The sequence below is a fragment of the Psammomys obesus genome, unplaced genomic scaffold (assembly GCF_907164565.1).
Source record: "Psammomys obesus unplaced genomic scaffold, mPsaObe1.curated_primary_1811, whole genome shotgun sequence".
Classification (NCBI taxonomy): Eukaryota; Metazoa; Chordata; class Mammalia; order Rodentia; family Muridae; genus Psammomys; species Psammomys obesus.
In genome coordinates this window covers 458190-471657 of record NW_026596158.1, presented here as the reverse complement: position 1 = coordinate 471657, position 13468 = coordinate 458190, and the positions used below count along the sequence as shown (strand labels likewise).

The 13468-nt window shown below is 51.3% G+C and overlaps 1 protein-coding gene across 3 annotated transcripts in view; it reads right to left on the bottom strand.

Annotated features, from left to right (window-relative positions):
• Positions 1-5645: 5645 nt before the first annotated feature.
• CUNH19orf47 (chromosome unknown C19orf47 homolog) overlaps positions 5646-13468 on the bottom strand; it is a 21234-nt gene continuing 13411 nt past the window's right edge. For 2 of the 3 annotated variants that reach the window (XM_055594847.1, XM_055594845.1), the window contains 4 exons: positions 12750-12887; positions 10878-11024; positions 9311-9381; positions 6379-7449 (listed from right to left, as the gene is read on the bottom strand). In XM_055594847.1, the coding sequence (XP_055450822.1) occupies positions 6952-7449; positions 9311-9381; positions 10878-11024; positions 12750-12887 (854 nt within the window). In that variant the 3' untranslated portion in view covers positions 6379-6951. Of the gene's footprint in view, positions 7450-9310; positions 9382-10877; positions 11025-12749; positions 12888-13468 lie in introns of all 3 variants that reach the window. The other variant, XM_055594846.1, reaches the window with a different exon arrangement.

Below are 13468 nucleotides of genomic sequence, written 5' to 3'. Positions count from 1 at the left end.
CAGAATAAGTTCCAGCACAGCCAAGGCTACACAGAGAAACCCTGTCTCGAAAAACCAAAAAGAAAGAAAACAAGCTACCTCAGATCCTGTTTGGTTTTTGTTGTTGTTTTTGCCGAGCTGGGGATTGTACCTTGTGCCTGCTACACAACTCCCTACCACTGATACACACACACACACACACACACACACTATTCTAGCTCTCACTAACGCTCTCTTTTTCTGTTTTATCTGTCTAGCAATTTCCACCCAATTAAGAGAAAGTAAACAAAACTGCTCTCAGGAAGCTCCTGAAACTGATAAAATTCACGAGTCCTCTTGCCAGCAGTAGATAAGCAGTTAAGACTAATGAGAAGAGACAACAGCTGAGGTGCCTATTAGTACAGAGACTCTAGAAAAGAGGACTGCGTGAGTCATAGCCCCTGTTGAGGTGTTTTCCGTGACAGACCTGCCTTCGGGTCACCCATGCTCCTACAAGACACCCCAATAAACTTGGTTCACTAACTTGGGTTTTGGTGGAATCATACTTCGGTCTTCTCTGGGACCCCATCTCCCTGGCAAAAGTGACGTTAACACTTTTTTTTTTTTTTTTTTTTGGAAACGGTCTCACACTATAGCCCCACCTGGTCCCAAACTCACAGCACACTGTTTCCCAGGTGCTGGGGTTATAAGCATGAAATATCTCACCCAGTCGGGTTCTTTGAGACAAGGTCTCTCCAAGTTGGCCGCACTCAAGTTGAATAAAGGGCTGATGCTCGGTCAGGGAAAACGTGTGAACCCTTTTACTGACAAATGTGCAGAGGGGTCCCCAAGAATCTGACACCAACAGTATCCAGCAGCCTTTGAATTCAACTGACCCTCATACCAGTCTAGCTCATGGGAAGGGAGGCCCAGTGCTGAGAGAACTCCTGCCGTGCCCCAGGGACAACAGATGAAAACTAGACGGACGATGCTGGACATGACGGCATCCCAGGACCCAACAAAAATGAACAGGCCAGGCTCGGCGGCAAACAGTTACAGCCCCTGGAGAGGCTGCAGGGGCGGAAAGCTCGAGGCCAGCCTTAGCAATGGGGAGCTGGCCTCGAGAGAAAAAATGACTCTTGACACTTGGACAGTGTCACCCTCCTCCCTCTGCTTGTGTCTCCTCTTAGCACTTGTGCTGCAGCCATTTAAACGTTTCTGTATTTTTAAGGCCCTCGCACTCACTCTGTGGGGCAGTCTGCCCACACTCAGGGCACTCCTCCTCCTGCGGGTGTGCACTAACCTGGCTTTTCTTTTATGCACACGGAAGGGCGAGTGTGCAGGTGTGTGTGACGTGGCGCACGCATGGACGTGAGCACACAGCATCTCCCCTGCTTTCTGAGACAGGGACCGGGGCTCACTGATCAGGTTAGGCTGGCTGCCTCTCCTTCTTAGTGCTGGGACTTGAACTCAGGTCCTCACGCTTAAACTGCAAGTGCTTTTCCAACTGAGCTATCTGCCCAGCAGCAAAAGCCTGTCTTCCTTTTCTTAACAGTAAAAAGATGGCCACACTGAGAACAAAGTGGTGGGCAGAAATGGTGACGCAGATCTTGGGTCCCGGCGCTTGGGATTAAAGCACGCAGGCAGTTCGAGGCCAGCCTGGTATACAGGCTGAGGTCCAGGACAACCAGGGCCACACAGAGAAACCCTATCTCAAAAAATCAAAATAAAAACCTTTCAAAAAAGAAAAAGAGAAAGAAACAAAGTGATGGAGTGACCCCAAGTCTACCCTCCAGATCCTCAAATAAGGGTAAAGCGTAGAGGCCTCTCTGCATCACTGAACAGTCGGGCCAAGGTGCAATCCTGCACACCAGCACTGACCCACAGTCGTCTGAGCAGATGCTATAAGGTGCTCTGATAAGTTGTAAATACCTTTCAGGAAGAAATTTTCCTCATAAACTCCAGCTTTGATTTAATAATGCCAGGCATAATGGCCTATAATTATCACATTCAGGAAGAGGCCTGCTTTCAGCTACATAGTGAGGTAAGGTGAGGGTAGGCATGTGCAAGACTGTAGGATGCAGAGAAGAAAGGATGGACGGACAGACGGACGGACAATATAAGCAGAAGTGAAGAGCAGTAGAAGCAGGGGCTCTAGGCAGTCAGGGCTCAGAGCCCAGGCACTTGAAAGGCCTAGGGAGCTTGGGATTACAGGAAGGGCTGTGGTCTGAGCCTAAAGCCTGGGGGTTGCTGCAGGAGTTTGAGCCTAAGGGCACCCAGCTCCAAGCACTAAGCCTGGCTTGGGAGTCCCCAGCAGGCAGGAGGAGGAAGAGCACAGAGTGCTCAGGGGTACCCTGGGGATGGGACCACTGAGCTCCAAATCAGTTCGAGCAATCGGAGCTTGAATCAGGGAGGTGAAGAAACCGAGGATGAAGAGGACCCACAGATGAGTGTCTCCTTCCTGACACTGCTGGCTCAGTGTTTCCTTCCTGAGCAGGGCTATGGATGGCTCAGGTCAGCAGCCGTGTCAGAAGAGGACCTGCACTTCACTCGCACAGCTGTGGTTCAGTCAGTGTTACCATACTCTGCCAATTTAACACCATGGCAAAGGATTTGCATGTATACAGTGTCTAGCCAGTCCTGAGGACTTCCCTGGCTTGAAATGAGCCCCTGTTCAGAAGGCGACAAATCAGAGTGATCCTCAGCTGAACCAGCAGACCAGCATTTCCCACGAGCTGGGACCACAGACCACAAAGCTTCCTCATCTGAGACACGGTGGCCCCAGCATCAAGCCCAGGGCTGCTCTGCAGAGGCCGGGGAGCATGGCCTCACGGTAACCCTTGATGGGAGAGTGTGTTGGCCCAGCATCTATGAAGCCTGCGCTCAAACCCTGCTACCACAGGAAAAACTTTATTATGACGTTTTAAGCTGGGCACAGTGACACAGGGAGTGGAGGCAGGACGAACATGCCTTCAAGGCTAGCCTCTGCCAGTGTAACGGCCATTCTTGGTTATCAGCTTGATTACGTCTGGACGTAACTAAAAACCAAGAACTTGCGTACACCTGTGAGGGAATGGTTCCATTTGCTTGCTGGCTGGCTGGCTTTATCTTTTTTTTTTTTTTTTTAGAGACAGGGTTTCTCTGTGTAGCCCAGGCTGGCCTTGAACTCACAAAGATCTGCTTGTCTTCGCCTCCCAAGTGCTGAGCTTAAAGGCGTGTACCATGACCATCTATCCAAGGGATTTTTTTTTTCTTAATTAAATCATTTGAAGCAGGAAGACCAACTTTTAGTCCAGATCTTTTGAGGTGGGAAGATCCATCTTTAATCTGGAACATGCCTTCCTGCTGGCAGCCAATAAAAAAGGACGTGGAAGAGAGCTTGATCTCTTTGCCTGCTTGCTGTCCCTCTCCTGGCAAGCCCATTCCTTCACTGGCATTAGAGCCAACTTCTTTGGGATTCCGATGTATACTGAAGACCAGCTGAGACACCCAGCCTTGTGGACTGAACAATTGCTGCATTCTTGGGCCTTCTCTTGGACAGCATTGTTGGACTAGCAGGACCACAGTCTGTAAGCTATCCTAAAGTATATATATTCATTCTATTAGTTCTGAATCCTGACTAGTACACTTACATAGTGACTTTGAGGCCAACTCGGCTTCAAAAACCCCAGGGTTTTTTTTGTTTTTTGTTTTTTTTTTAAGAGGGGCTGGAGAGATAGCTCAGAGGTTAAGAGCACTGACTGCTCTTCCAAAGGTCCTGAGTTCAACTCCCAACACCCACATGATAGCTCACAACCATCTATGAGATCTGGTGCCCTCTTCTGGCTTGGAGGTGTACGTGCAGGCACAACACTTTATACATAATAAATAAATGAAAAGAGGGACCCCGAGATGGCTCAGTGGGTAAGAGTGGTTTTGTAGAGGCCCCTGCATCAGGTGGCTCACAACTGACTGTCGCTGTAGTTCCAGGGGACCTGGTGCTCTTCTGGCCTCTGCAGACAGTGCAGTCATATACATAAGCAGTCTCACACGTGAACACCTACATATATACATAACTATAAATACAACTCAGTTTGGAGCCCAAACCCGGCCCAGGATGGATGGCCAGGAGGAACCAGAGGCAGAACAGGTCAGGGATCCAAGACAGAACCAAACATGGCCGGCAGGAAAAAAAAAAGCCAGTGAAATGATTTCTAATTGATTTTCTGCTGTACCCATAGATCAGTGCCTAGCCCAACTGTCATCAGAGGCTGGGAGCAAATGCCGAGACCCACAGCCAAACATGAGGCCGAGCCAGGGAATCCCTGCAGAAGAGGAAGGAGGGAGCCAGAGGAAGAGGACACCATGAGAACACAGGCCACAACATCAACTAAGCAGGGCTCAGAGACTGGGGGACAAACACCTGTATGGGTCTGCGCCAGGTCCTCTGCATACATGAGTTATGGGGGCAGAGCTTGGCGCTCTTGTGGGAGTCCTAACAGTGGGAGTGGGGGGAGGTCTGACTCTTTGCCTGCACTTGGGACCCATTTCCTCCTCCTGGGTTGCCTTGATATGAGGATTTGTTTGTCTTACTGTAATTTGTTATGACATGTTTGGTTGATCCCCTGGGAGGCAGATCTGGGGGAGGCTGGAAGTAGTGGAGGGAGGGAAACTGACGTTGGAATGTAAGGGATGAGAATAAAAAAGGTTCCTCTAAGTCCTCCCTCTTTTCAACTTTTACATTAAATAATGTTTATATGTGATGGGTGTTTTGTTGACACAAATGTGTATGCCTTGTGTATGCCTGGTGTTCTCAGAAGCCAGAAGAGGGCACCAGATCCCCTGGAACAATGTTAGAAATAATTACGAGCCACTGTGTGGGTACTGGGAAATAAACCTAGGTCCTCTGGGAGAGCAGCCAGCAGTTACTCTAGCCCCTTGTCTTTCTTGTTTTCCCCCCACATTTAGTTATTTGTTTTTTATTTGTGTAGCCCTTCTTGGCCATTGTCCCACTTTAAGACCTTTATCTGTGTCTGTACTTCTGTCAGAATATTCTCTTGAGCTCTAAAAAAATAAAATACATAAGATGCCTTTTTTTGGGGGGACGAGGGGGTTCAAGACAGGATTCCTCTGTGTAGCCCCTGTCCCAGACTCACTTTGTAGACCAGGCTGGCCTTGAATGCACAGGAGATCCGCCTGCCTCTGCCTCCCCAGTGCTGTGGTTACAGGCGTGTGCCACCACACCCAGCTACAACTGCCTTATTTCCAATTCATCCAATGGTGTCACCTCAAAATCCTCTCACCATCCAACCTTGAGGGTGACCTGTGCTACCCAGTGCCGTGCCGTGAGGAAGAACGAAAGAGAAGCCACTGCTGGAGTGTCACGGAACGCCCTGGGCCCAAGGCGCTTGCACCACACAAACCCTGACATACTGGCAGAGACCTAGAGTGTCAGAAATCTGAAGGGAGATTTGAGGATTAGAAACTCAAAGCAGGTGCGGAGGAGATGGCTCGGCATCTCTAAGAGCACCTGTTGCTCTTACAACGGACTTAAGCCTGGTTCCCAGCACCCACACCGGGGCTCACAACGATCCTGAAGTCCAGTCTCAGGTAGCCATCTTCTTCCAAGTCTCCAAGGGCATAAGGCCTTGCATGTTCCTGATACATACAAGGAATAAAAACATTCATACACAGAAAATATGTTGGTTTTGTTTTTAAAGAAAGATGTTTTAAGACTTCCTCAACTATAAAGCAAGTTTGGGCCTCCTTGGGTTTTAGAGGAGGAGAGGAGAGAAGGGGAGGGAAAGGAAGGGGAGGGGAGGGAAGGGGAGGAGAGAAGAGAGGAGAGAGGAGAGGAGAGGAGAGGAAGAGGAAGAGGAAGAGGAAAAGGAAAAGGAAAGAAAGCAAGCCAGCTGGGTATGGTGGCAAAAGCCTTTAATCCCAGCAGTTGGGAGGCAGAGGCACACTGGTCTCTTGAGAGTTCAAAGCCAGCCTGGTCTACATATCAAGTTCCAGGCAAGCTAGAGCTCCAGAATGAGATTCTACCTCTGCGACGCACAGGAGAACGGTGAAATCGATGGGGAGGCCACAGGGACAGACCACTGCAGCTTGTAGGGGAGGGAACGGCTTCCTCTGTCACCATTACTCCCTTTAACTTAGCCCGTCTCCAGTGCCCACCACCCCACCGCGCTGGTGTGAAGAAGAGCTGTGACTCCCACTGAAGGAGGGGGAAGGAAACAGTTTGCAAGTCACAAAAATATATTAAAATAGCTGTCATCTTTCCTCAGCACCCCTCCCCTTCCCGATGTCTGCTGCCCACCACCCACCAAAGAAAAAAGACAGCCAGGGCAGGGAAACAGAGGTGGCCCAGTTGCGGGCCGAGGTCTGGGGGGTCCCTCCAGCCTGGGACTGGAAGGCAGCTAACAGTCTTTACAGGCTCGACGCCATCGTCGACGAGGGGGCCGCTGGGAGGCCAGAGGTGCAGGAGGGTCGGGCAGGATGCAGCGGACGGTCGGGCCTTGCCACAGGGACAGAAAACAGAAGAAAAATGAAAAGAGTGAAGAGAGGAGGAGATGCCACAGCAGAGGGAGGGGTGCCACAGGTGGGGGAAAGGGCTCCCTCCACACAGAGCTCTGGTGGGGCAGCCAGGACAAGAGGGCACAAGGCAGCAGGTGCTGCTGAAGGGAGTGGATTACAGGAAAAGGGCAGGGCACCTGGCTTTGGGGAGAGGTAGAAAAGGGGAATCTGCCAAGGCCACAGTTAGTGCACAGAGGACAGAGGGCAGGAAAGAAGGAGAGTCCCAGAGCAGGCAAGATCAGGCCACAGGAACATCGAAGACCAGGAAAACTGCCTGTGTCCCCAAGTGCCTGGAACCAGCATGAATGCCAGAGAGAGCCAAGCCTTGTGTCATCTAGAGCTGGGAGGGAGGACAGGTGAGCCTTCAAGAAAGGCTGGAAGGGATGGAAGCAGGAGCCCGCCCGCCTGCCCTTCCATGCTGCGCCCACCCGTGTGCGGCTAGAAGGTCCTTCGGCCCAGTCTTTTGAACACGCTCACAGTGCCTGCATGGTCCATCTGGGCACCCAGGCTCTCGCTGGAGCTGTTCCCCCGGGGCCCTACCAGAGTCCTCTTAATGGCGAACTTGACCTCAGCTGAGGACTTACTCTTGGTGCTTGTGACCTGGCTGTCCTGTGCCTCAGACACAAGGGCAGCCTTGCCCAGTCTCTGAAGGACGCTGACTTTGGGCAGGGACTCCGACTTCTTCTCCAGCCCAGGGCGAGAGGGGAGTGCCGGGCGCCGCAGCTTTGCAGTGGTAGCTGTTGTGCTTGCAGAGCTTGTGGCCTTGGCTCTGACAGTCAGTGCTGGCTGGGGACTGGCCTTGGTTGGGTCCCGTCCTAACTTCTTCAGGACCCCAGCATACTGCAAGACAGAGCTGCTGCTGTCATTGTCACTGTCCCAGGCCAGATCCTCATCCATCTCTGGGGTGGCCCCTAAGCGGCTGAAAACTCCCGTGGGCTGTAGAGGCCAGAGAAAAGACAGTGGGTCATTTAGTCCCATGCTGCTGCCTGCTCTGTGCCGGCCTCTAAGAAGTCAGCTGGCAGTTCAGTGACATCCCATGTAAAGATGACAGCACTAACGAGGGGACCAGACGCCAGGAAGGCCAGAGGAAGACCTGCCTATGCCAGGGGCTCAGGAAGGTTCCTTAGGAAAGGCAGGGTAGCATTAGGAAGATGTCCCAGGTCATGTTAGCTGTTTCTTGGGTCGTGCCTCACATAGAATACAGTGCCTTACAGGTAACCAGAAAGCGCTCTACCACTGACCACACTCCAGCCCCTTCCCTGGTCATTTAATTAGCAGGTAGTTTATGCACCTCAGACACTATTCTCAGCCCTGTACCTCATCCTAGAATGCACAGTGCTGGGGAAAACCACGCTGGTCAGAACAACCCTGGCCGTGCCCTCCTGGAGTCATAGCGCAACGGAGGAAAGGAAGCATCAGAAACAACTCCACTAGCTCCGTTAGTTCAACAGCCAGCCGTGTTCTGTGAAGGACAGCATGTCTTCCTCAAGTTTCTTTTCCTTTAGTTTTTGAAACAGGGATCATTACATAGCACAGATTGGTCTCAAACTTGAGATCCTCCTGCCTCAATCTCTGCGTGCTGGGACGACATGCGTGGGCCATCATATGACAATAGCATGCTGGAGGCAGGAGTCAGGGAAAATCAAGTCAGACACAATCATGTCTTCTCAGAGACTCCAGGGACTGCCTCTGAGAGCTAAGTCCGAAGGCGGGCCCTCCAAAATGAGAGCTAAGAAAAAAGCTTGCACTAGGCCCCTGAGACAGCCACCGTCCCGGGCACTCACTGAAAGCCCTCTAGTGACTGGACCTCCAGATGGCAACTCCTAAGTGTTACCATCATCATCACGGAAGGATTCTGGGAGGTGAAAGAGAGACAGGTGGCCCCACCCTGGCGAGCATGGAACTCTGTGGAGGCCACCATGTCTACTATGGGCGACACCTAAAAAGGGTTTGCTCTGCCCCACAAGCCCCAGCCCCTTGCTGATATCCCATAGCGACCCTATGGATGGGCACTATACAAACTCAGAAACCGAGGTACAAAAGGCTAAACTGACAAACCAAAGCCACACAGCCAGTCAGGGTGAGCTCTGTGGTATTCTCCTAACACCACGCCATGCCAGGGGCCTAGGGAACTGCTGATCCCAGCAATAAGAATAGGTTTTGTTGTTGGCACAGTAAAAAATAACCCTGGAAGCATAGGTGGTCGTGACATTGCAGCAGAATGCAATGTCATGAGTTCTAGGCCAGCCTGGGCTGCATAAGACTGACCCAAAACATCCAGTCCTGAAGAAGCCAGCTGTGGCAGTGCATGCCCACATCTGAGCACTTGGAAAGTAGAGGCAGGAGGATCAGGAGTTCAAAGTCATCCTTGGCTACATGGCTCGACAGCCTGAGCTATTTGAGACTCTGTCACAAAAGAAAAAGAAACAGAAAAGCATTCCTCTTCATGCACAGCATGCCTGTAACTTCGGGGACAGGGCAGTGAGGGCTAAGGGCGGCAGTGTGGACCCTATCCATGCACACAGCCGAGGTGGAAGAGCTGGACAGATAGAGACACCCGGAATGCATTCGGCCGACTGGAATGCAGGTGGCAGGCACCCTGAGCTGGGGGATTGCCACAGGAGTTGCTGGGGTAGAAGACCCTGAGACTAGTTGGGACACAGAAGCAGAAGATGACAGAAAGAAATCCAGCAGCCAGACATACTGACGCTAGAGATCAGCTGAGGAAAGACAAAGTGCAAACAGGAAACCCACCTCAGCCACGGGCAGCACCAGCACCCGCCACAGGCCTACTCACCTTGGTTCCCGTCGTCGTGTCTGCTCTGGTCTCCGCGCCAAGGCGATCAAACACAGATGTTCTATGGAGACCTGGGAGAGACACGACACCATGAAACATGACGGCACCATGTCTAAGCTGACCACACACCAGTGAGCTCTGTCCCAGCAGGGGACCACGCTTGGCTCAGGATCTGCAACTAGACTTTTGACTCATTTTGATCTTCACACACACACGTGGTGTCAAAGCTGGGAGAGACTGATGTGCAGCTGGTTTTATGTCAACCTGACACAGCTAAAGTCATCTAAAAGGAGGGAGCTTCATTTAAGAAAATGCCTCCAAAGCTAGGCGTGGGGGCACACCTGAAATCCCAGCACTGGGAAGGCAGAGGCAGGAGGATCTCTGTGAGCTCAAGGCCAGCCTGGTCTACACAGCAAGTCCAGGACAGCCAAGACTACACAGAGAAACCCTGCGTAAAAAAAAAAAAAAAAAAAAAAAAGACAGGAAGACAAAGAAAATGCCTCCATAATACAGGCTATTTAATTTACTGTATGTGCATTAGTGTGAAGGCGTCAGGTCCCTTGGAATCAGCACTGCAGACAGTTGTGAGCTGCCATGTGGGTGCTGGGAATTGAACCTTGGTCCTTTGGAAGAGCAGTGCTCTTACCCACTGAGCCATCTCTCCAGCCCCCAAAGTACTTTTTTAACATTAGCCTTGGCTATCTTGGACTTCTTCATAGACCAGGCTGGCCTGGAACTCTGCCTGAGTGCTAGGATTACAGGTGTGCACCCCCCCAACACTCTCGGTGATTACTTTATATGCTGTCAATGATCATTTTCTTGATGGTTCTTAATGAGTGACAGATACCACCACTACCAGGCTGGTGGTCCTGGATCCCCTAGCAGAGCAGACTGAGCAAGCCATGGGGAGCAAGCCAGTAAGCAGCACCCCTCCATGGCTTCTGCATCAGCTCCTGCCTCCAGTTCCTGACTCTTTTGAGTTCCTGTCCTGACTTCCTCCAGTGATGTGGAAGTGTTGGCCAAAGAAATCTTTTCCTCACCACCCAGCTTGTAATTACGGTATTTCATCATAGCAATTGTAACCCTAACTAAAACAATCAATAAAAATTGAGCCCTAAAATTCACTGTTTCTGTTGCTGTGGAAGGGAAGGTGCTTCTTCTTGACCTCCTCCTGTTCTTCCATGTCAGTTGCAGGCACCTGGCAGAATGGCACAAATGTGAGTTGCCCTCACTGCCATGAGGCCACCACCTCAACCGCACTGGGGCGAGCTCTGGCTTTGTGGCGTCTGCTGTGGTCCTGCCCTTAGCCAGTATGGTCACTTGCTTTCCAGGCCAGCCATAACTGTCTTTTTGTCTCTGTCCTACAGGGACAAAGGAGAATATGAGGCATGAAGCCCGGCTTCATGAACTGAATGCCGGCAAACAAGAGGGGAAGGGCTTCCTCCTCTGTGGTCACTGTTTTCTTTGCCAAGTGTCCTCTCAGCGGCTCCCCTCTGAGCCCCATCTCGGCAGGACCACCAATGGCAATGAGCTAAGAGAGCCCTGCCTTCAGCCTCACAGCCTATACCTTTGGCAGCCTGCTGCTGCTCCAGGATCTTGCGGGTCCGAGGCGTGGTCCCCTTGGGCATGTGGATGATGTACTTTCCCTCCATCTCAGCTGTGACCCGACGCCGCTTGGTGGGAACCAGGCTTTCCTCTTCCCTGTGCGCCAGCGCTGGTGAGGAGACATAGGGTCAGCTCCCTAAGACACAGATGTTCTGAGGTTGGAGGGAGGAACGCCAAGCTATGGGCAAGACAGTCTGTCTGTCTCTATCCTCCTTCTGAGACCAGGTCTCACGACGGAGCCCACGCTGGGCTCAACTCAAAATCTTCCTGCTTTAGCCCCTAGAGCACTGGGCTAATGGCAGGCACAATGCCCAGCTGCCCACCACTGGTTTTCCTCTCTTTGCTCATGTGACTGGTCTTTCATGTGCACTGCTGTCCCCACCAGCAGACTGAGCCACTGAGGATGTTCTGTGGCGACCAAACCACACCATGTGCTTGGGAGTCAAAGCAGTAGTAACTCCCCAGACCCTCCAGGGAGCACCACGCCCTGCTCCAATGGCTGGATGGTGGAACCCTCTGGGGAAGGCAGCTCCTCAAACCCCACTGTGCTGCTTTCACAACTGCGCTTTTGCCTTTTCTTTTTGTGCACTCACTTTTTAACAAGTAATCAAGGTCCATATTGCCATTTAGGCATTGTGCGGTATTAAATTATACTTTAAAAAAAATATATGGATTGGGGCTGGAAAGACGGTTACAGAGCTCTTCCAGAGGACCTGGGTTCAATTCCCAGCACCCACATGGCAGCTCACAACCATCTGTAAGTCCAGTTCCAGAGGATCAGATATGCTATGACTTCTGCTGGCACCAGGCATCCTTGTGATACAGACATGCGTGCAAACAAAACACACATACCATACACATACTATACTAAGGAAACATTATATATGTATGTATATATTAATGTATGTGTACACACATGGCCCTCTCCCTTTACCATGTGAATTCCAGAGGCTGAACTAAGGTCATCAAGAATGGCAGCAAAAGCATTTACTCACTGGGCCATGTTGCCAACCCTAAATTATACTTTTTTTTTTTTTTTAAAGACAGGGCCTAGTGTCGGGCCTGGTGGTGCACGCTTATATTTCTAGCACTCTGGGAGACAGAGGCAGGTGGATCTCTGTGAGTTGGAGCCCAGACTGGTCCACAAAGTGAGTCCAGGACAGCCAAGGCTACACAGAGAAACCCTGTCTTGAAGAAAGAAAAAAAAGATGCAGGCTCTAATTAAACAGTCCAGGCTGGTGTGAAACTTGTCATTCTCCTGCCTCAGCCTTCCCACTCCTAGGATTAAGAGCATACTCTAGCACACCTTACGTCATGCTTCACCTGAGAAAGAGCTGCCCCAGTGTTAGGAGGAGGACGCGCCAGCCCCTCACCTCAGGGTCCCCAGTGTCTCAGCTCCTCCCTGCTGTTAACTTCCTGCTTCTCCTTTCGCTTCGCTGGGACTCTAGCGAGCCTGAAGCTCTCACTGGGACCGCGCCAACCTTGAGCTCTGAAGGCCGCTCTGCCGCTGCTTACTGAGCGCCATCCTGCCCAGCTTTTACATTTACTGGCTTTCATGTTTATACACTTTTGTGGTGGGGACTGAACCCAGGGCTTCATGCATGCTAGGCAAGTACTCTACCACTGAGCCAAAGTCCAGTTCCTGAGTCTTTTTTATTTTTATGAGACATGGACTTAAGCTTGCAGCCCAGGCTTGGTACAAACTCACAGCAATCCTCCTGCCTCAGTCTCCTAGGGGCTGGTATTATAAGTGTGAGCCAGTACACTCAACAAGTAATTTTAACACACACCTTCCCCTGCAACTCCGCCCAAACCCCTGCCCAGGTGCCCTCACCAGCAGACTTGGCATTCTTTGCCGCCATCTTGTTGGACACGGTGACAGAGATCTTGGAGGTGCTGGTGTCTGAGCGCCGTGGGGGGGTGTGTGGTGGAGAGTCATGGTTCAGGCTGTTGGTGATCATTCGAGAAGCGGCTGGAGGAGGAAGAAAGTGAGTCCAGTCATGCTGTGGCTGCCCTGGAGAGGGGACTGGGAGTGAAAGTGAGGATGGAAGGAGAGCCTAGGAGTGAGTGCTCCAGCCAACAGTATCGGGGCCAGCGTGGTGAGGCCAGCACTGTCCTCCTGATGAGAACACGTAGGAATCTGGAAGTTAGTGTCACCTTCCCAGAAACCAAGCTCACCATGTCCGACTCTCCTCTAACTTCCCATGCAACGAGGATCCCTTTACTTTGCTACCATGGTATACTCTGATCCATAGTTCACATCCCTGCTTGACAGGATTCTCTTTTAAAGACCTAGTCTCATGCTGGGCTGGGCTGGAACTCACAGCATAACCCAGGCTGGCTAACTCACAGCAATCCTCCTGCCTCAGCCTCTTGAGTGTTGGAATTATATACATGAGCCACCATGCCCAGCTTTGGCTTTATTTTTCAAAGTTACTTAAAATTATAAAAAAAGGCATTTACGCCAGGCATGATGGAAGGAAGAAGGAAGAAGGAAGAAAGGAAGGAAGGAAGGAAGGAAGGAAGGAAGGAAGGAAGGAAGGAAGGAAGGAA